This window comes from Rutilus rutilus (assembly GCF_951802725.1).
Source record: "Rutilus rutilus genome assembly, chromosome: 16".
NCBI lineage: Eukaryota > Metazoa > Chordata > Actinopteri > Cypriniformes > Leuciscidae > Rutilus > Rutilus rutilus.
This window is the reverse complement of record NC_140224.1, coordinates 5,171,890-5,193,422: the sequence shown is the minus strand read 5'-3', so window position 1 is coordinate 5,193,422 and position 21,533 is coordinate 5,171,890. Positions and strand designations below refer to the sequence as shown.

General features: G+C 39.0%; 1 protein-coding gene across 4 annotated transcripts; it reads left to right on the top strand.

The window, feature by feature from the left end:
• Positions 1–1,524: 1,524 nt before the first annotated feature.
• Positions 1,525–9,351, top strand: LOC311306212 (uncharacterized protein). 4 transcript variants are annotated; one of them, XM_084434478.1, is made up of 10 exons: positions 1,525–1,964; positions 2,095–2,167; positions 2,307–2,333; positions 2,467–2,637; positions 2,946–3,528; positions 7,354–7,454; positions 8,082–8,150; positions 8,316–8,370; positions 8,525–8,561; positions 8,711–9,351. In XM_084434478.1, exons 4-10 carry the CDS (start codon positions 2,593–2,595, stop codon positions 8,730–8,732), a joined length of 912 nt encoding a protein of 303 aa, XP_084290604.1. In that variant the 5' UTR covers positions 1,525–1,964; positions 2,095–2,167; positions 2,307–2,333; positions 2,467–2,592; the 3' UTR covers positions 8,733–9,351. The 4 variants fall into 4 exon arrangements, with proteins under 4 accessions (XP_084290604.1, XP_084290607.1, XP_084290605.1 ...); XM_084434481.1 differs by lacking the exon at positions 1,525–1,964 and having other exon boundaries at positions 2,044–2,167; positions 2,949–3,528; XM_084434479.1 differs by lacking the exon at positions 1,525–1,964 and having other exon boundaries at positions 2,044–2,167.
• The last annotated feature ends 12,182 nt before the right edge of the window (positions 9,352–21,533 follow it).

The following is a 21,533-nucleotide window of genomic DNA, read 5'->3' as shown; positions in this document are numbered from 1 at the left end:
ATCAAGTTTTGCATGGCAACCAGCATTCCAGTCAAAACTGTTAAAAGATATCCTAAATCGAGACCATGGATGACCTGCCAAATAAAACTCAAACTGCAAGAAGAAACAACAAGCATTTAATCACAAAGATTGGCTTTCACTGAGAGTGCTACTAAACTGGTACTAAACACTATCCTTCTGGTTGTCTGCCCACAGCTGGATCCTTACCAGTTTGCCTACAAGGCCAAAAGAGGAACAGAGGATGCTGTTGCTTGCCTCCTTCATACTCTCCTCCAACATCTGGATTCTCCCGGCCATTATGCAAGGATTCTCTTTATAGACTTCAGTTCCGCCTTCAATACGATTCAACGCCACATCATGATAACCAAACTCCACCATCTTCACATGCCTCCTCTTTTCATCCACTGGATCTATAATTTCCTCAGTGAAAGACCACTGGCAGTAAGGGTGGGTAGTGTAACATCCTCCACCATTACTGTCAACACTGGAGTCCCTCAAGGCTGCGTCCTTAGTCCCTTCCTCTACACACAATATACTAACGACTGCCGTAAGTAGTATTTCAAATACTCGGATGACACAGCCATACTCGCCCTCCTCACCGGCACCGAATCAGTTACAGCACATCACCAATCTGTTGCCCATTTCACTCACTGGTGTAGGCTACAGACAGTCATCTCCTCCTTAACATGACTAAAACAAAGGAACTTATCCTGGACACACGGCAAAATCTCTCCACCACTCACAGACATTCATAGGCGCTGCCAACAGAGACTATTTGTCATACGTAAACTCAGGACTTTCTCAGTCAAACCACACCTTCTTCTTTTGTACCATAGTATCATTGAACCCATCCTCTTGTATTGTGCCACCTGCTATTTCACTTTCTCTCACTAATAGAAACAAGCTCCTTAAAATCACTAACACTTCTTCAAAAATAATTGGTCTTCCCACACCCAACTTGGCGGCTTCTTATTGACACTGCTAACACCATTGTGCAAAACCCCAGCCACCCTCCAGGCAAAATTTCCTCTAACGAGGACAATAAAGAATTAATATGAATACAATCTGATCTGCTTACGCACCACTAACGGATTTGCATTCATTTTGTTCTAAAAATCTTACATAATAACTTTGTCTCTTACATAAGATCTCCTGCACTGGCACTGCCTTCTCTCTTACCTAACTTTTACCTGTATTTTATTGTTAGGCCTACCTCTTAAGGTTTTTCTGGTTTGCATGGTCCCATTAAGCCCAGAGATATCATGACTTCCACCATCTGGTTCCGGAAGCATCTTTCACCTTTGACATTCATTCAAAAGTATCTGTTTATTCTGATTATATTTTATCAGAACAAATAAATATCTGATAGCCTATTTTCTGATGATATTATTCGGATTTTTGCAAGAAACATAGGAATCGCAAATGTTTCATTATTTTATACAGATATTTTGAATTTAAAATGGATCTTTTATCACAGTTGCACAAATTCGAAATCGCATCGAAAAAGGACGTTTTCTCATAAGGTCTACCGAGTTCGATATTGACTGCTTTGATGAGCAAAAACGAATGACCAATTATGTGTTAAAAATCAAAAGATAAACATTAAAGAGTTTCAGTAAAAAACATTTAAACATTCAAGTAGGATATAAATCAACTGACATCATTCATCTGATCATTCCCGAGATTGCAAAACCGTGCTTTCTCCCGTCATCACGAGAGAGTTGGGGAAGTGATGCTGGAAGATAGGAACGCGACTAGATAAATCAAGTGGCCTATTGACTGCTATTTAAAAGTAAAAGATAAATGATAATGCGATCACATGCGTTTGATCGGAATGTAACCGAGTGGATGAAACGCATGAACGTGACACACCCACTAGCCTACAGGTGAGCTGAGAAGAGTATTAAAGGAGGGGAAGAAGACATTCATTTTCAGCATACCGACAGGTGAATCAAGAAGAAGATGTAAGACCATAACTACCTTCTTTTTTCTTTTTTTTACCGATTTATTTAGTTTCTCATATCAAATTCAATTAACGGTTAAATTCTGTTAGCAGCATTGATTGCCATTGTAATGATTTCTTGTTTGATTTAGATGATTGTCTTGCTGGTAACTTTCCTCGCTGCTCTTCTGTGTCCCTCCGTCCACAGCGCGGACTCTTCAGTGGGTGAGTAACTCAAGTTCAACTTAATTTACTCCTAAAAAGGACTACTATTAAAATAGGCACTAAAGGCGCTTGAAACTTTTTTTGATGGAAATTCTGCTGTTTCATTGGTATATTAATGCTTTCCTTTAAACCTAAACAGAATGGTGCTATCACAAGCCAACATGCAGTAAGTGTTATTTATTGTATTATAAAATATTCAACTGTATAAAAGTTAATATAAATCTTATTATAAAATGTTCTATATTTAAAACTTGTTCTATAGTAGATTATTTATTTTTTCTGTCGCTTATTTGTAATAGATTTTACGACCTGGTCCCAAATTGCTCCACAATCCTGCAATGGATCCAGGCAATCTCCCATTGATATCGTGACTACAAGTGTTAAGGGAAATCCTAACCTGACCTCATTTAACTTCACTGGTTTTGATGACAACTCCACCTTCACGTTTATCGTTAACTCAGGCGACTCTGGTAAGGGGCACGGAGCACATGGGAACCTTGATTTAAAAAATATATGTATATATATATTATTTGTTCGTCTTTACACAATATAGTTGCTACATATTTAGCAGATTTATTCAAATGGGCTTCCGAATGAGGAACATAGGCTTCTAGGCTACCTATTAACAAAAGCGATCAATCCTTAAGAGACGGTAACATGAGAGGTTTAACATTAAAAAGCTCCAGAAAAGTATACAACACTGAGAACTGTGATAAACTGATAGACAACAGAAGGATAAAAGTTATTTGATTCCTCTTTTTGTTCATACCATGATGAGGAGGAAGGTGGAAACGCATCAGAAGAAGCAGCTGATGGCACAGGAGGAGATGGGGAAGAAGAGAGTGCTCCTGAGGAAGAGGCGTCTCCAGAAGCTGAGATAACGGAGGAGGAGGAGGAAGCTGTGGAGGAAGAAGAGGAAGATGATGAGATAGGAGTAGATGAACAAGAAGAAGCAGAGGAAGATGAGAGAGGAGGAGAAGAACCAGCAGCAGTAGATGAAGATGATGAGACGGGAGGAATAGAAGATGAAGAGGAGGAAGAAGCAGATGAAGAGGAGGAAGAAACAGATGAAGAGGAGGAAGAAGCAGACGAAGAGGAGGAAGAAGCAGATGAAGAGGAGGAAGCAAATGAAGAGGAGGAAGAAGCAGACGAAGAGGAGGAAGAAGCTGAGGAAGAGGAGGAAGAAACAGATGAAGAGGAGGAGGAGGAAGAAGCAGATGAAGCAGAAGAGGAGGAGGAGCAGATGGAGGTGGATGTAGAAAGATTAGCAGAAGATGAGAAATCAGCACAACAGACAGCAGAGGAAGAGGCAGATGAGGAAACTGCTGATGAAGAGACTGTAGTTGAGGATGATGCTGAAGGTAACTACTGAATTAGCCTTTACAGAGAATCAATGTCATGTGCTCTTACTTACAAATGCTTATTTTTCTGTATCACTCTAATCGCTGGTTCCTATTGAGCTGCCTTCCAAGGCCACATCCTAACTGAAACTGAAGCTCATAAGTGACTGATCTGGAATGCTGTGCTTAGGCAGCAGAGCTCTGTGTGTCAAACAAATAGCCCTCTTCTCAGATTCAACTCAGTTTACCATTAACATGTTGCTAGACTAAAAATGTGATGCTCTAACAGGCATAAAAACACCAATATTGAGTAACAGTTACTTTAATCAAATTATTCCATTTATAAATCAATGCTTTTCATTATTTCTTTGTTCATCTACCATCTTCAATGGCTTTTTTTCTATAGTTTGTCTCAATGAATAATGAGATTCATCGTCAAAGGAAGGTAACTCGAAGGTAAAATAATTATTGTGTCTACATTTAAGGACGGACCTATACCTTAACCCTGTAAGGCCTGATGTATGAGGTAATAGTCAGAACATTTTAGGAGAAGCTTTTTTAAGTCTAATGTTTGATCAGGCTTTTATGGCTCATGTAGTAAAAATATGGCCAAAAATATTAAATACAGAAATTCTTATATTGACAGTGGGCAACTATCACTTTGATGCTTCAAAAAGTTCATAAAGAGATCGTAAAACTAATCCATATGAGTTGAGAGTTTTAGTCAACATTTTCTGAAGAGACACGATCGCTTTATGGGGCGGATTCCCGGACAGAGATTAAGCCTATAGTCCTAGACTCAAATGGGCTTTTAAACCAGATTAACAGAAATCTGCTTTCACCGTCATGGTTTTAAATAGCCCTAGATTTAGTCCAGTCCAGCGTTTAATACGATGATTTCCTGAGGAAGACTAGAGCTACTCCAGGACTAAATTAAGACTTAAATTAAACATACAAGAGGCAGGTTTAACTTCAGATTAATCCCATCATGCTTTGCACAGGGCTGAATTTGGATGCATTTTTTGGAGAGACCTTTTAATGTTTACTGTTCTATTATGTTGGTATTTAAAAGTTTCTGTTAATGTTAATGTTGTGGTGAAGTGTTGATCTTGTGCTTGGGTTGAGGACCTACTGACAAGACTTCTAATAAAGCAATCACTATGATAATGCTCAAGATGAAACCATTATCACTTCTAGTATGCCAACACTGAACATCACATGTGTAAAGAAAAGTTATGTTTAGTTTGTTGTTCTGTAAATCACAGGACTAAACAAGAAACATTAAAGGATTATTTGAAAAAATTCAACTTAAATGAAAACCATTTATTTAAGGGATTAAACTAAAACCATTTACACAAATACAGCACATTATATTTAGAATCTATCTATTCTATAGAATTATCCCTTTAAGAACTATTAATTAGACATAATCATGAAGTTGATTATGTACAACATGCTTTTTAGCAGTTTTGATCATGTTGATCATTTAGAGGCCTTTGAAAATTGCTGTATCTATGATACAGTAGGCTTTATAGGGTTGTGCTCTCTACGTAGGCATTTCATAGGTTTTGGAACACAGCCATTGTTGGCTGTCTAAAGTCCTGTGTATACCCTTCAGTTAGTCAGTGAAGTCACACATGAGCCCTAAAATAGCTCACTATATCTGAACAGCTACAGCAGCTGAAATATTCCAACCACTTTAAGTCCTTTCTGGTTGAATGCTGTTGACATGCACCTAACAAATGGCATATATGTTACATGGTATCACATGACTGTATGGCCACCAGTGAAACCTAGGATCCGGGTTTAACTTAAGTTAAAATTTACAAGCACAAAGTACATTTCCGTTTTAGCTGTCATTTGATATAGAACAAAGAAACCATACCTATTATCTAATAAACCAACTACTGTCCGATTAATATTTTCTTCACCAAACTTATAGCAATTAATGAATTCTTATAGTAATTCAATGAATGGAGCAGGAAAAATGATCTGAAGTCATTTATTAAACAAATAAACCGTGAAATAATGTTGACTACAGGCTGGAGTTAGAGTTGTTGAACCCAGTTGTACAATGACATTATGATCGACTGATGGTTTAGATTGAGCTTTATTTTAGCAAGGTTCAGCTGAAAAGTGGCGAAGATGTCCAGAAGGCATGCAGATTATGAGGTGAGATAAGAGTGTCGATAGGTTAGAATGACAGGTAGAGCTGGCACCATCTGCGTAGGAGTGATAGAAGCATTGTGCCTTTATGATTTCCCTCTGTCGGGTTGTGTGTGTGTATATGAAGAATAAGAAAGGACTCGGCACTGAACCTTGAAGCCCAGTGATTAGCGGATATGTCTTGGACACAAATTCTCTCCAGGAAACCTGAGAGTTGACTGAACACAACTCTTTCAAGAGCTTGTGACAGAAAGTTGGCAGGACTATTCTGTAGCTTTCGACTGTTGTACGGTTAAGTGTTGTTCCTGAGCCTGCTTAAATATGGTGGGAAAGTATTAAGAGATGTAGTAAGAGATGCATTGATGTGAAAGAGTGGAGTTGGAGAGATCTCTTGTTAAAGATCCTGTGATTAGTTTGCATGTGTCTGAAGTGTTGCTGATCTTGTTTCGGTAGTACCTAAGTGACCTTGGCAGCAGAAACAACAGGAGGAGGAGAATGAGATGATGGATTTATACTTGCAGTAATTGCATTAGTCAGCAGTAATGACGTGTATGACAGATAACTGGAGAAAGGGATGGTAAGAGAAATGCAATGCAAAGTGGTAAGATTATTAGGGATGTAGTTACGGGTAAAGGCCCCGATATACTCACGGCAAAGTTATTTTTCGTTCTTTGCTTAGTTCCTATTCAAACTTTGAAATACCTTTACGGTTAACAAACATCACAAAGATTCCCACACTGCTTGGCGTGGCATTTAGCTGCAGAGTTTAAGGTGCTGTTTGTAATTTTTTGACTGTACTAAAGCATAAAAATACCATAATGTTTGCAGATATTTAGGAAACATGCTCATACTCATTCTTTGAAAAACAATGCTATAGCCAGTTATTTTACTTTGAAATGTGTGTTCTGTGTCGGGATGTCTTTTTTTTTTTTGTATTGGTCTGTGTGATCCCGCGCCAATTTACCCAATAGTATTTCGACACCACAGGATGCCAGTTGGCAAAAAACACAGCATTTTGCAGCCATGAAAGCCGGCAAATGAACTGGATCAGCGATTGCAGATTCTACCTGACCTAAAAAGCCTCGGCATCCATCTAAATATCTCTATGAACGGGGGCATATTAAAAAGCGGATAAATCAACTCATCAGCTTACGAGTTGTAAGTCTTCTCACCTTCTGTTGTCAATTGCGTTCGTTCCTGTTGCGTGTCCTCAAACTGGCAACCCTCGTGAGCGTCGAGTCTGAGGAGGAGGGGGCGGGGAAACAACTCTCTCCAATATTTTGAATTTGGACTGCAGTACCCATTTCAACCACTAGCTGTCAATATTACATACTGCACCTTTTAGCTGCAACACACCTGCCTGGAAATTTCTGTTGGGCTTATCCTAATACCCACACTTGCGTCTCAAGTGTTTTTAATTAGGGCTGGAGCTAAGTTCTGCTGAAAGGCACAGGATTGGACACCCCTGCTGGGTAGATCCATGTTGTCTGATTTGCAGGTTTTGACACGGTGAGAGCTACCACTTCCTCTTAAGAATCAGCTACTAGTACTTGTTCATTTAGAGCTGAGCCTAACACTGACTGACAGATACTTTTTGCTTTATGGTTAAATGTACCTCTGGTGCCTTACCCATTACTAATGAAGACCTTTGTTAAACCCCATCTTTCCCTCGTGCTGTAGAAACTGCTGAGGAGGAAAATGTAGAGTCAGAAGAGGTGGTCTCCAAGGAGGATGAACAGTATAGAGCAGGCTCTTTCTGTGGCCTTTGCTCAGTCTGTGAGGTAAACCATGCTTCTACCACACTTTTTACTGACTTACACATTCCACAGCCTCAACATATGCTAATGAGCTTCAAACAAACATGTCAGACATGATCAGACATGTCACCATGATCAAGAGTTACCACATGCCAAACCCACTTCCATGACCCATGCTGAAGTACAGATCTGGGCTGCATCTGAAATCACATACTTCCCTACTATATAGTAGGTGAAAAACAGTATGTGACAAAAGAAGTATGTCCGAATTCACAGTACTCATAAAAGAGTAGGCAAAAAGTACCTGGATGACCTACTACTTCCGCTGAGATTCTGAAGTGTGCATATGATGGACTCTTTACTATCCCATGAGGCCACGGGAGAGGGTTTATGAATGGCAGTGAAGCAATGCAACTGACGCTGGTAGGTCACATGATAATGACAACATTGCGAATGTAGTACGTCCAGATTTCATTCATACTACACACATTCATACTACATAGAACATACTTTTATTACTTATTCAAAATAAGCTACTCAAGAGTATGTGAATTCGGACACAGCCCTGGTGTGATCCCTTCCTAAATTCCCCCAGTAAAGGGCAGAGATGTAACTTACTCTATCTGTGTCTGGCTCTCTCTTTCCTCTCAGCACTGCAGTACCTGTGACAAATGTCCCTGTGAGGAAGGAGACACATCAGCACACTGCCATCACTGTGAAGTAAGTGTTACTTCTTAATATTATCAAAATCTACATTAATACACTACATGGGCAAAAGTACTGTATGTGGACAACCGAACAATACACCTAATTTTAACCTTAAAAAAGTCCATGAAGATGTTATGCATCAAACTACCCTCTTACACTTCACTTCTCCTTCCACAGGGTTGTTCATACTGCTACATTTGTCCGGTGATCTGTGAGACCGTCTGCCAGCCAGGTAGGAGACTGCAGACGCACACTCTCGAGTTTCAACGGCTTGGAAAATTACAGTGCATAGTTTATGCTGATCCAAAAACTTTTTCAGATCTATATATTTTATGTAATTACTTTCAGTGTTTTTGGATAATATTTTGGAAATGTGTGTTTTTTAGGTGGAATTCTTGATGTATTGAGCGGTTCTCTCTTCAAGTAAGGATATAAAATCTATCCAGACTTTACTTGCAGAAAAATCACATTCATATATTCAATATTCATTCATACCTGTTATCATTCATGTCATTCGTTATTTGTGTGTGTGTGTGTTTTTGTTTTGTTTTTGTCCTCATCTTCACCTACAGGACTGTGAACACGTTACTCTGAATACGTTTGATGTTCTTCACAGCGCCATCTTTTGGTGAACAGAGGAACTACAGACTAGCGGTCAGATCATTCACTTGTAGTAGGCCTGATTACTTGACTGACCAGATCAGGGGATTTTCACCATAGACTGTAATTTCACCCTGAGGCCAATAATGGGAGTGGACAACCTACTGTATCCTAGATAAAACTGAGGAACTACCAAGACCCTAATGTTTACCATTTAATGGCACTTTAAAGGTGACTTTACATGCTGCGTTAAATTAATAACAATTAAATATGATTACGTGCAAAGGTTCTCGTATAAAATTGTACAGTATTACTGTTTTTGACTGTATTTTTGATCAAATAAATGCAGCCTTGGTGAACATAAGACTCTTCTTTTATATAGATGTATAAAATCATACTGACCCCAAGCTTTTGAATGGTATGTACAGTATAGAATGATAATAGTGAAAAAGTTCTGGTCAATGTCTATTTGTATAAATATGTGTCAGTTTATCATAAAGTGTCATTCTGTTTTCAGATTACTCAGTCTCAATCTCAATAAATGGGTACAATTTATGAGTGTGTGAATAAACACGATAAACACAATACAGTATTAAAGAAATAGATAAATGCCACACAGTATGTCTCAATTTGTAGTGCAGACACACCAGCATATTATATTTATATATGTTTTTACACTGTTTTTTTCTCTTTTTCTCTTTCGCTTTTTATTATTTCCTATTAAAGGGATAATTCACCCTAAAATGAAAATTCTTTCATTATTCCAAACTTGTATGAGTTTCTCTCTTCTGCTGAAGAAAAAAGAAGATATTTTAAAGAAGGCTGGAAACCAGACAATAGACTGTAGCCACTGACTTCCATAGTAGGGAAAAAACTAAAAAACTATTGTAGTCAATGTTTACCGTCAATTGTCTGGTTACCAGCCTTCTTTAATAATAATAATAATAATAATAATAATATAATAATATAATAATATATATATGAGAGAGAGAGAGAGAGAGAGTTTTATTTTTTGTGTTCAGCAGAAGACATGAGGGTGAGTAACAACATAAGGGTGAGTAAATAATCATTTTCCTTTTTGTGTATGACGGCATCATGGCAACAAATAAAATGTTCAAGGTGGCTTCATTGATGGATTTTTTTTTTTTTTATTGTGAGTCGCATTTGCAGTGTACATCCACTAGAGAGCAGTATTACAATTTAAATTTAGTTAGGAAGTAATGAAAAATGTTGCTTTGGCGACTAGCTGAAATAAAACATGTATACGGTTTTCATTTTATTATTTGTTTATTTCAAGTAAAAAAAAAAAAAAAAAAAAAGATTTTAGTTAGCCTTAAAAAACCATGCTGAGGACGTCTTGTATAGGCCTATTAAACCAATGCTTGTCAAGCAATTGTGGAAAAATTTAAGCTATAATTACAGTGTGCAGTGACTAAACTAAACTCTCTCTCTTTCTCGTTCATTTTGAAAAACATCATGTCTTGTATTCTAGTTTGATATTCTTATGGTAAACCTCCTCCACCATACCTAACTTAACTGTTTGATCTGAGCAAAAGCTTGAAAGAAATGATACAAATGAGCTGAATGATAGGATAAATGACATTATATCTTCTTTATGTTGTCTTCTGCTTTAAAGTCCCTATGAAATCATATAGTCAATTCTTGTTTTTATGGAATATTGCAGGGTTTATTATAAATAATATCCGTGCACATAATTTTTTTTTTAAATTCACATGCCACAGAAGTACTGCAGATTGAGAATCACTGATTGCATTTAGTATAACCTCTGTAAGACTTTAATGGCACAATATGTAAGATTTTTGGATTCAAATATCCAAAAACCATTAGAACAGTGTTATATACACTATATTGCCAAAAGTATTGGAAAACCCCTCCAAATCATTGAATTCAGGTGTTCCAATCACTTCCATGGACACAGTTGTATAAAATCAAGCACCTAGGCATGCAGACTACTTCTACAAACATTTGTGAGACAATGGTTCGCTCTCAGTGAATTCAAGCGTGGTACCGTGATAGGATGCCACCTGTGCAATAAGTCCATTGGTGAAATTTCCTCACGACTAAATATTCCACGGTCAGCTGTTAATGGTATTATAACAAAGTGGAAGCAATTGGGAACAACAGCAACAGGCCACGTAAAATCACAGAGCGGGGTCAGCACATGCTGAGGCGCACAGTGCGCAGAAGTCGGCAACTTTCTGCAGAGTCAATAGCTACAGACCTCCAAACTTCGTGTGGCCTTCAGATTAGCTCAAGAACAGTGCGTATAGAGAGCTTCATGGAATGGGTTTCCATGGCCGAGCAGCTGCATCATAGCCTCACGTCACCAAGTGCAATGCAAAGCGTGGGATGCAGTGGTGTAAAGCCACTCCCACTGGACTCTAGAGCAGTGGAGATGTGTTCTCTGGAGTGACGAATCACGCTTCTCTGTCTGGCAATCCGATGGACGAGTCTGGGTTTGGTGGTTGCCAGGAGAACGGTACTTGCCTGACTGCATTGTGCCAAGTGTAAAGTTTGGTGGAGGAGGGGTTATGGTGTGGGGTTGTTTTTCAGGGGTTGGGCTTGACCCCTATAGTTCCAGTGAAAGAACTCTTAATGATTTAACTTTTTGGAAACAGTTTGGGTATGGCTTTTTTTGTCAATATAGTGTATTTTGTTGACTTGTGTACTTTATCCCAGATGTTTATAAGAATGTTTAAATCCAGAGAGATAAGCAATTTTAACCAGGACACAGACCGTGTCCATGTGTCGCCTGTCAATGACATACCCGGGTTACCCTTGATTTCCGGATATATACCCATGTATACATATACCCAAATATACCCTTGATATGTTTTATTAGACAATGGTAAAACTTTTTGGATACATTTATAGACAGAAAATGAATCATTTTTACAGTGCCTCAGAGAAAAACACTATTTTGTCAAGTGGCTAACATAGCATAATCAGATGCAGCTTTATTTTTAGTAACTGTAATGCAGCTTATACAGTAATACAGTTTACTGCAGTGTGCAACAAGTGTCTCATACCAGCCGCCAAGCAAATGCACAGAGTAACGTTATAACGTCATTTTAAACTGACAAATGTACAGTAAATGATAAAACAGCGCTGAGTTAGAGTCGAGTGTACGCCGTAGTGTACGTCGTATGCTACGTACGTAGGCGACGCCGTCGTGAGCATTTATACTTCTGCGTTATGTCTGTGTTGCTCTGCAGTTACACCGCCGAAACGCTATTTGGCGGGGGCGGGTTTTAATGTTCCACTGTGTTTAGATTCCTCGCGGCTGTTTTGAGTTTAGGCTACTAAGCGACTGAAAGAGAGCGGATCACGTTGGAGTTGGAGCTTATCGAGGTGGAAAAACAGTTCATTTTAGTGAAATGACTAAAACTAAAAGGCAGAAACGAGAGAAGGCGTCGGAGGAGATGGTACATGCAACCCGTGAACCTGTTGACGGTTGAACCGAATTTAAAAATGATGGGCGGTGCAGAAGAACACACCGGAAATGCGTAGGAGGAAATGCGATGCTACCAAGCCGACCAATCACAGATCTTGCGGTCCACGTCGTTGCGACGTGTAGTTAGATTTTTGAGGAGGTGCGCGTCAGGGTACGGCGAAGGGTACGACGTATGATACACGTCTATGTGTATGCTACGCCGTACCTACTGCGCGCACCCGACGCAGAAGTATAAATTGGCCTTTACCCCACATACACTTGACCTGAAGAATCTGCGTCTGCTGCATAATAAAAGCTCCACTGCTCTCAAGCCGTGTCTCGCGCTCGTCTCTCATTAGCAATCGCTCCAGCGGCCTCGAGCACTCGCCCCTACTCTGCTTCATACGACAGTAACACTGATAATCTCATTCATGAATATTATTTCTACCCGAGTCCCATCGGATTCTTTTCCACCGGCTGTGAGGTGCAGACAAAAAATCCCATGATTTCACGCTCAATCTCGCTACGCACGCAAAATCAATCTACGCCTTTGTTTTGAACAGACGATCTCTAGTGGCGAAAAATAAATAAATAATTGTATTCATCCTACTGCAGCTTTAAAATAAGTCTCTGATGTATGGAGTTTTTAGAAAACGTTGACTTAAGGCCTCATTATACTTCTGCGTCGGACCTACGCCGGAGCCTCTATGCTGTAGGCAACGCGTTGGTTTTCATTTATACTTCTGCGTCGTTGTCCGCGTTGACGCGCAATTACACATGCAGAGGGAGCATGTGAAACCCGAGGGAGCGGTCCTAGCAGACCAATCACAGCGCTTGCGTCCGCGTAGAGTTGACGCGTTGTTACATTTTTGGAGAGGTGCACGTCAGGGTACGCCGAAGGGTACGCGCGCTACACACAGCCTACGACGTAGCTACGGCGTGAGTTCGACGCAGAAGTATAAATAGGCCTTTAGCCTGAAAATTTGAACAAGCACAACTTACAGGTCACTCCCCCTTGCTCTCTGCTGCGCCACAGCCCTCCCTCCACAGCTCCTCCCCCACAACGGAGCCTGTCGTGAACGCGCAGGCTAGTAAGCAGGGCCACCGATGACAGCGGATAAACAGTTATGACACATTCACTGATAGGGATGAAACATCAACAATATGCTTTACATTGACTATGGCCTGCCCATACTTTGACTACAAACTTGGTCCTCAAATCATTATGTATTTTGCAATACATGTAATGTAACTTTATAACTTTGCACTCTTTCTATAAGTTATAAATAGCTAGTAAGATAATAACGGTAACTAACGTTACAGTATGTAAGTAATTATTCTAGCGATATGTAATGCTAAATAAGGTTTGCTAGTACATTATTTCAGCAACATGACAAGCCAGTGAATTAGCAGGTTTCAATTGTTGCTTTGCACAGTGCGTGACATTTTATCTGTATGTTATGCGGCTAGAGTTTTGACACCGAGTCAATGGGCTCCGACGAGGAATTCACTCTATTTCTAATTCTTTCTTTTTCGCTTGTTTATCGTCATCGGTCTTTTACCGTTTACCCGTCTTTATTGTATGAGCAGGTGCCACTCGAGAAATTGGCAGTTTTGGTTGTTTGTCCGCCATTACCTCAGTTGCGGCACACCGGCAATCTTGATTTTGAACGACGGACGGTACGCGCTGTGCAATAGAGGGGTGTGATCAGCGTGTACACGAGCTTGATTGACACTGCTAAGACATTCCTCCTGGCTCTGATTGGTTGTTTCTGACCGGGAGCGGTGTATTTCTGCAAATGGCAATAGGACCACTGGGAGGAGCCAGAGGAGCTTGATTTTTTCCACAGATTATCTGTCTCATATTCTACTGTCAGGACATAATGACAGTTTTAGCAAATATGTAAAAAATACATTTTTACAAAAGTTACCTACTGCAGCTTTAAATCTTGTAAAAAAAAAAAAAAAAAGGGGCATAATTGGTTCTTGAGTGTCCATTTTACTCCAGAAAATCACCATAAGAGCTGAATAAAACACATGCAAGAAGTGTTCATTAAAGTCTTATCCATAAACTCTCTCTCTCCCTTTCATTATCATCAACAAACAAAGCGAATTACACAAAAACACTTATTCCAACTAACAGGGGGGTGGGGGGTGGTGGGGGGTGGTTGGGCACATTCCCTTCAAAAACAAAAGTATCCACTGTGTCTTCAGCAGCTCAGATGTCGGCAGTAAATGAAAAATGCTATGTTCATTCTTACATCAAACAACAAAACACCTCAATCACTTGGGGACACTACACCTGCTCCGGCGTCGAAACAATGGCGGACTGTGTACAGTTCACTATGCGGGTCTAAACATAATTAAGGCTTTGGATCGGCCTAGTCAAAGTCCGGCTAAGATGCTGTGGCATGACCTTTAACATAGTTTCGTTCATACTCGAAAACCCTCCAATTTAGCTGAATTAAAACAATTCTGCAAAGAAGAGTGGGCAAAAATTCCTCCACAGTGATGTGAAAGACTCATTGCCAGTTATAGCAAACACTTGTTTGCAGTTGTTGCTGCCAAGGGTGGCACAACCAGTTATTAGGTTTTGGGGGCAATTACTTTTTCACATATGGCGCTTTTCCACTGCATGGTACGGCTCGGCTCGGCTCGTTACGGTTCGACTCGGTGCGGAACGGTTCGGCTCGCTTCGCTTTTCCACTGCGTGGTACGACTCGACTCAGTACGGCACGGTTCGGCTCGCTTTAGCTCGGTTGCTTTTCCACTGCAGTTAGTACCGCTTCAAAGTGGGTGGGACTGATCGTTATAGTTGCCGTCTCTACCATGACATCATCATATTAAATGCGAATTTAAAAAAAAGTTTATACTCTTTTTTTGAAGCAAATACTTTTAAAACAGGTGCTACAGCGTTGGCTGTTGTCTACTGGCTATTTAAATCTAGCGGGTTTAAGTGTCTCGTGTCGTAAATACAATGACGCTGGTAGAGATGATTCTGTCTGACCAATCAGTGATCTGCAGTGTTTTCACGTCACATTTTAGTATCGGTACGGTACGCTTGGAACCTCAACAGAGGTGGTACCATTTAAAGCGAGCTGAAGCGAGCCGTACCGTACCGTACCATGCAGTGGAAATGCGCCATAAGTGAGCCGTACCGAACCGAGCCGTACCGTACCATGCAGTGGAAAAGCGCCAAAGCGTGCCGTACCGAACCGAGCCGTATCGTACCATGCAGTGAAAAAGCGCCAATAGAGCCATGCAGGTTAGGACAGCATTTTTCCCTTAATAAATGAAATCATCATTTAAAAACTGCATTTTGTATTTACTTGGGTAATCTTGAGTGATATTCAAAAATGTGTAATATTAAAATTTGTTTGATGATCTGAATAATTTAAGTTTGACTAATTTAAGTTTCACAAAAAAAAAAAGAAAAAAAATCAGGAAGGTATATATATATATATATATATACAGTATATACAGTGCTGGGAAAAATTATTTACCCCCTTCCTGATGTTTTTTTTTCTTTTCTTTTTTTGCATATTTGTCAAACTTAAATTATTCAGATCATCAAACAAATTTAAAAGTTCATCAAAGTTGTCCTAAGACAAGAACAGGTATTGTTGTAATTCATATATAACTTTGATGAAAGGTTTTGATCCACTTCAAATGTTGACTACTATATATATATATATATATATACACACACACACACACACAAGACTCAAGCACTGCACCTACAGGATATCTGTGTGTTTATCTCTGCTCAGGTGATGTGTATATCATTTTTTGTATCATTCACAAGAATTTGTCCTCCATCTCCCTCCCTCATTTTCACCCTCTATCTCTTCTTGTATCTTCACCGCAGTCTGTGTCTTTTCTTATCACACTCTTCTCTTTCAGCATCCTGCACATGTTTACTAAATTCCTTTGAGCAGCAGGTGCAGCAGACTTGTTATCTGATCATGTGACCACATACACACGCGCCTGTGCTAAATCAGTGCAATCAGTAAAATTATGTGACATGTCATATCATATTCCCTTGTGACACTGTTCTTTTTCTGAAGCTGCTCAGATTCCTGACAAAAATGTATTTTGACATTTATCGGCCACGTACAGCAATCTCTCACAACTGCGAAGTCTTTGCGTCTGCTGCTCTCACGCCTAAAGTTTCATCACCTGCAGGTAAATTGTTCATTTGACATGAACGATTTATGTTTCTCCCCGTGGGTGCCCACATTCGATGCCGAACGTATGTATGCATTTCCTTATTTTTTGGAAATCTTGCAAGTGCAAATACATTACCAACTGAATATAAACACATCTTTATTCCATGAGCAAATGATATGCACATAAAAATACAAAAGCTGTTTTAATTATTGTCATTTGGAAAAACTGTGGAGGTCACTGCATGATTAATCAAGACAAGTTGAATAAGCAAAGTTTTAATGCTTTCACACAAAATCACACACCCAAAATGCATTTATGGGTCACATAAAACCACTGTGCAAAACAACAAGTTAAACCACATGACCTTATTCCCTTTGTTTGCGCATATAAACTCTAAATGAAAAGAATGTAAGAGGAGACAAAGAGAATAAAAAAAGTTCAGGAAAAGCTGTGGGTTTGCGTAGTACGCAGCCTAACTTTAGGAAATAGCTAGAACAAAAATTACAACCAATATTTTTGACAAAAAATGTAAATACTGAGACAGTTAATATAACAATCTCAAATGTTTAATAAATAAGCATTCATTATGCAATACTCATCGGTTATAGAATAATGGGTCATGTTAATTTATGATGTAAATGTAATTCATATAATCAGTATAATTTAATTATCCATCTTTCCATCCATCCATTCTTCAAAACGCCTGTCCAATTTAGGGTCGTGGGGTCATATCATTAAAAAATATAAATGAATATGATCTAATCTCCAGGATGAATGTAGCATGACAAATCTTCATGTGCTCAGTTTATGCAGCAAGAACCTCATAAGAACGACACAGCTGTAGATGAAACAGCTGCATGGTGCATCACATACATGACTTTAATTTCTAATGACGCACTTTTGCACATTTTTTCATGACTCTCATCACAAAGACAATCTAAATTGTTAAGAAGCTTTGAGCTAGTGACGTTAAAATGCCTGTTGTCATGTGGTATTGTGAGTTCAACAGTGGTATGCAGTTCCAGCACTACTGTAATCGCTGGGCATCCAGACAGGACTGTTGAAAGCAAAACTCAAATCAGTTGTTTTTTCTTGAATATTTTTGGCAATAACTGTGTGTCAGGGATGGTCCAAACGAGGAGAGACGAGGATCTATTTGCAAGTGGTTAGATTATTAAAGGGATAGTTCACCCAAAAATGAAAATTCTGTTATTATACTCACCCTCATATCGTTCCAAACCCATATGACTTTTGTTCATCTTTTTTTTGATGAAATCTGAGAGCTTTCTGTCCCTCCATTGACAACTACACAACTACCACTTTGACGCTTCAAAAAGTTCATAAAGATATCGTAAAACTAATCCATATGAATTGAGCGATTTAGTCCAAATGTTCTGAAGAGACACGACAGCTTTATAAGATGAACAGATTAAATGTAGGCTTTTATTCATGATTGAATCATATGCGATCCCTCCGTCAACATTCATTATTCCCGATTTTTGGGAAATGAAGATCAAATTTTCTGGTGAATTTATTTTAAAATTTGTTTTATGCAATGTTTTTTAAAATTGGCAGGCTTTAAAGTCATTTAGAAAATGTCTCTGCCTACATCTCGTCTGAGCCATTTTACTTCCACATTTGTATTTTATTATAGAAATACATCATATAGAAATGAAATGTTCCAAATGGCACATCTACGTTGTGTGAGATGAGAATAAAATAAAAATGAATAAATTAGAGTAAAATAACATTGTTTTAAGTTGTAATAGTTCTTATAACCTGCTCCTGAGAAAATAAGTCGCAATGGTGTAAAAGTTATACCTCAGTTTTCGGAACTCAATGTTTGGGTTATCTGCTTTCTTATCCGTAAACTTACCTGGATATTTTGCATAACCTGCATTCTTTTTTCTTTTCTTTTTTTTTGCGAGTGCATCTCGTGTTCATGGTTTAGTTCCAAGATCACGTGTCGGATCACTGATCAAAGAAAGCTGAAAGGGAAAAATATTCAATTAAATTATTCAATTCAATTCAATTAAATAAAAAGGACAAACAAGCTTGAGCTATCATGTTGGTATAGTTTCAGCATCTACCAGGGTCTAAGGGGAAATGCTAACCAGCCAATTCCTGGAGAGTACTCCAGAAAGCAAGGTTAACTTACCGTCACGTATACCCTGAACTCTCAATTAATTAACCCAAACCTTGCTTACTTGGGGTATGCCAATTCCAAAAAACGTGGCCAAGTTCAGTCAACCCTATATGTTTACAGTGAAGGCATTAGATGTGTAGACACCCAAATAACACACTATGCACTTATACAATACACTCAACAGTGTTGTGTATAAATTATACAAGGTTATTTTGTCATTTAACATTGGAGTCTGGTTGCCCCTCCCCCTCTGCTACATATTAAAGCTGCAAATATTTACATTTACATTTATTCATTTAGCAGACGCTTTTATCCAAAGCGACTTACAAATTAGGACTAAAATTAAGCGAGTCATCATGAAGAGGCAAAAAACAACAACAACAACGCAAGAAGTGCTCAAAATACGAGGGTCAGGCATTATTCAGAGTAGCATAAGCACGATAAGTGAGGTTTTAAAGGGAATTTTTTTTTTTTTTTTTTTTATGAAGGTAAGTGCTCACGGAAGAGATGGGTTTTCAGCTGTTTTTTGAATGCTGTCAGGGATTCTGCATTCCGGATGAGGGTGGGGAGAGTGTTCCACCAGCATGGAACTGTGAATGAGAATGTTCTGGAGAGTGCTTAAAGGAGTGCTTAAAGGAAATATTGAGTGCTTAAAGGAACATTCCACACTTTCCCCCGGTTAATTAAGGACATAATATTTAAATTATTTTGGCCATTTAAAATGCACTTTTTCTTTTTGGAATTTTCTCACTATACTACAAAACAGCATAGAATAGTGCGCAAATATGCAAATTGGGAAGCTGCATCTATTCTCAACTGTGCACTGAATCAAGGAGTCACCATGAAAACAGAGCTAAGAAGAAGAGCCCCATACTTTTTCTTTCATTTTCTTTTGTTTAATTGTGATGTAGCCTACGTTCTTATTACATATCGCCACCTACTAGGTGGTTGTGCAATCCTTTTTTAAAAATCAGTTTAATCAGTTTTTACTCTGAACAAGACTTATATTGTTTGTTTGATGCTAAACATGTAAATTATTAAAAGAAAGATATATTGAGGTTAAAAACCAGTCTGTGCTTGCAAAGATAATATGGCATCACAACATATATTTCCATCAAGAGGTGCATACATTTTTGCTTAAGATCTTGTATTGTCCAGCACTCTGTAATTCTTCTCCAGCACATTCCAAAGATGCCAACAGCCATATCACCCTGTAGCCCAAGACTGGTTGCCCACTGAAGCTAAGCAGGGTTGAGCCTGGTCAGTACCTTGATGGGAGACCTCCTGGGAAAACCAGGTTGCTGCTGGAAGGGGTGTTAGTGAGGCCAGCAGGGGGCGCTCACCCTGTGGTCTGTGTGGGTCCTAACGTCCCAAAGTGATGGGGACACTATACTGTCAAAAAGCACCGTCCTTTGGATGAGACGTTAAACCAAGGTCCTGACTCTCTGTGGTCATTAAAAGTCCCAGTATGTCCTTCGGAAAAAAGACTGGGCAAATTTGCCCATTGGCCCCTATCCATCATGGCCTCCTAATCATTCATCCCCATACATACTGATTGGCTTCATCACTCTGTCTCCTCTCCACCATCAAGATGGTGTGTGGTGGACGTTCTGGCGCAATATGGCTGCCGTTGCATCATCCAGGTGGATGCTGCACATTGGTGGTGGTTGAGGAGATCCCCCCATCTATGTAAAACGCTTTGAGTACCCAAAAAAGCCCTATATACATGTAACAAATTATTATTATTATTATTATTAAAGACTTTCAGTGAATTTAAGGACTCAGAGGAGCCAATTCATGTGTGAAAATTATTCTTCATGCTCCCTCCCAACCATTCTTTCACAATTTGAGCCTGATGGATCTTGACATTGTCATCTTGAAATATGGCCATGTTTAAGAAATGAAAAGCTACACACTCCATCAATTAGGGATAGAAGAACTGTTGTCAAACATATAACATAGAAACATAATAATCACTGCAATAATGATCCAATCATAGACTTTTTAGTATTTGCCTATTTAAATCCAGACAGAGACTTTTTTTGGCCGGGCAGTGTGTGTGTTTGTGTGTGTGTGTGTGTGTGTGTGTGTAAATACTGTTTATGCCCACTGGAGCATCATCAATTGGGTACGGTTACGCTGAATACCTCTAAAGTAAACTAATCTTGGAATATAACCAGCTCCTGAGAAAGTAAACTGAAAGTTTAGGTCATTATCTTATCAGTAAACTTACCCGGATATGTTGTATAACCAGAGTTCTAGAATGCACCCCTGGCCTTGGAATTATTTTTCCACTCTTCTTTGCAAGAACATTCCAGATCGGTTTCAGTATTTTTTTTGTCTTTAATATTTTTGCCAATAAATATGTCTGTCAAGGTTTGGCGGAGATGAGGAGAGGATCTATTTGGAAGAGGTTAGTTTAAAAGAAAACAAAATACCAGGGAACACTGGAAAAAGAAGCACAGAAAATCAAATCATACATCGACCTGGATGGACAAACATATAAAACTGAGAACTGTAAGCTGGAGACACTGGAAGAACAGGTTGACGAACAACCACTCCCTGAGAAGACAAAGGATCTTTCTGGAAATTAACATTTGAACTCACTCTTGTGCACCATTTGAGACACAAAGTCTCACCTCAGAATACATCTCTTCCCCCACTCCCCCTCTCTCATGCTGAGATCACTTGAAAATCACCCAAAAATCCATATGGTTTAATGTGAATAATTATCATAGAGTATTATACATGTTTGGTATCATTTTAAATATCTCAGTGCGACTAGTACAAAGGTCTCATTCCCAAATAAGTAAAACAAAAGGTAATAAGGTTTTTAAGAGTTTAGAGATAACTGGCACACAAAGGAAGGTGGTCTCTAGACAAATGGTCTCATACTCCCAGAAGGTGTCAACTCTGAATGTAAATTCCCATTGTTAGCAGATGTTTCCAAGGGAAAGAAGTTTCTGTTTACATAATGAAATGCAAGAGGATCGGCGCGATTCTGTACCTCAGATCAGCCCGTGAA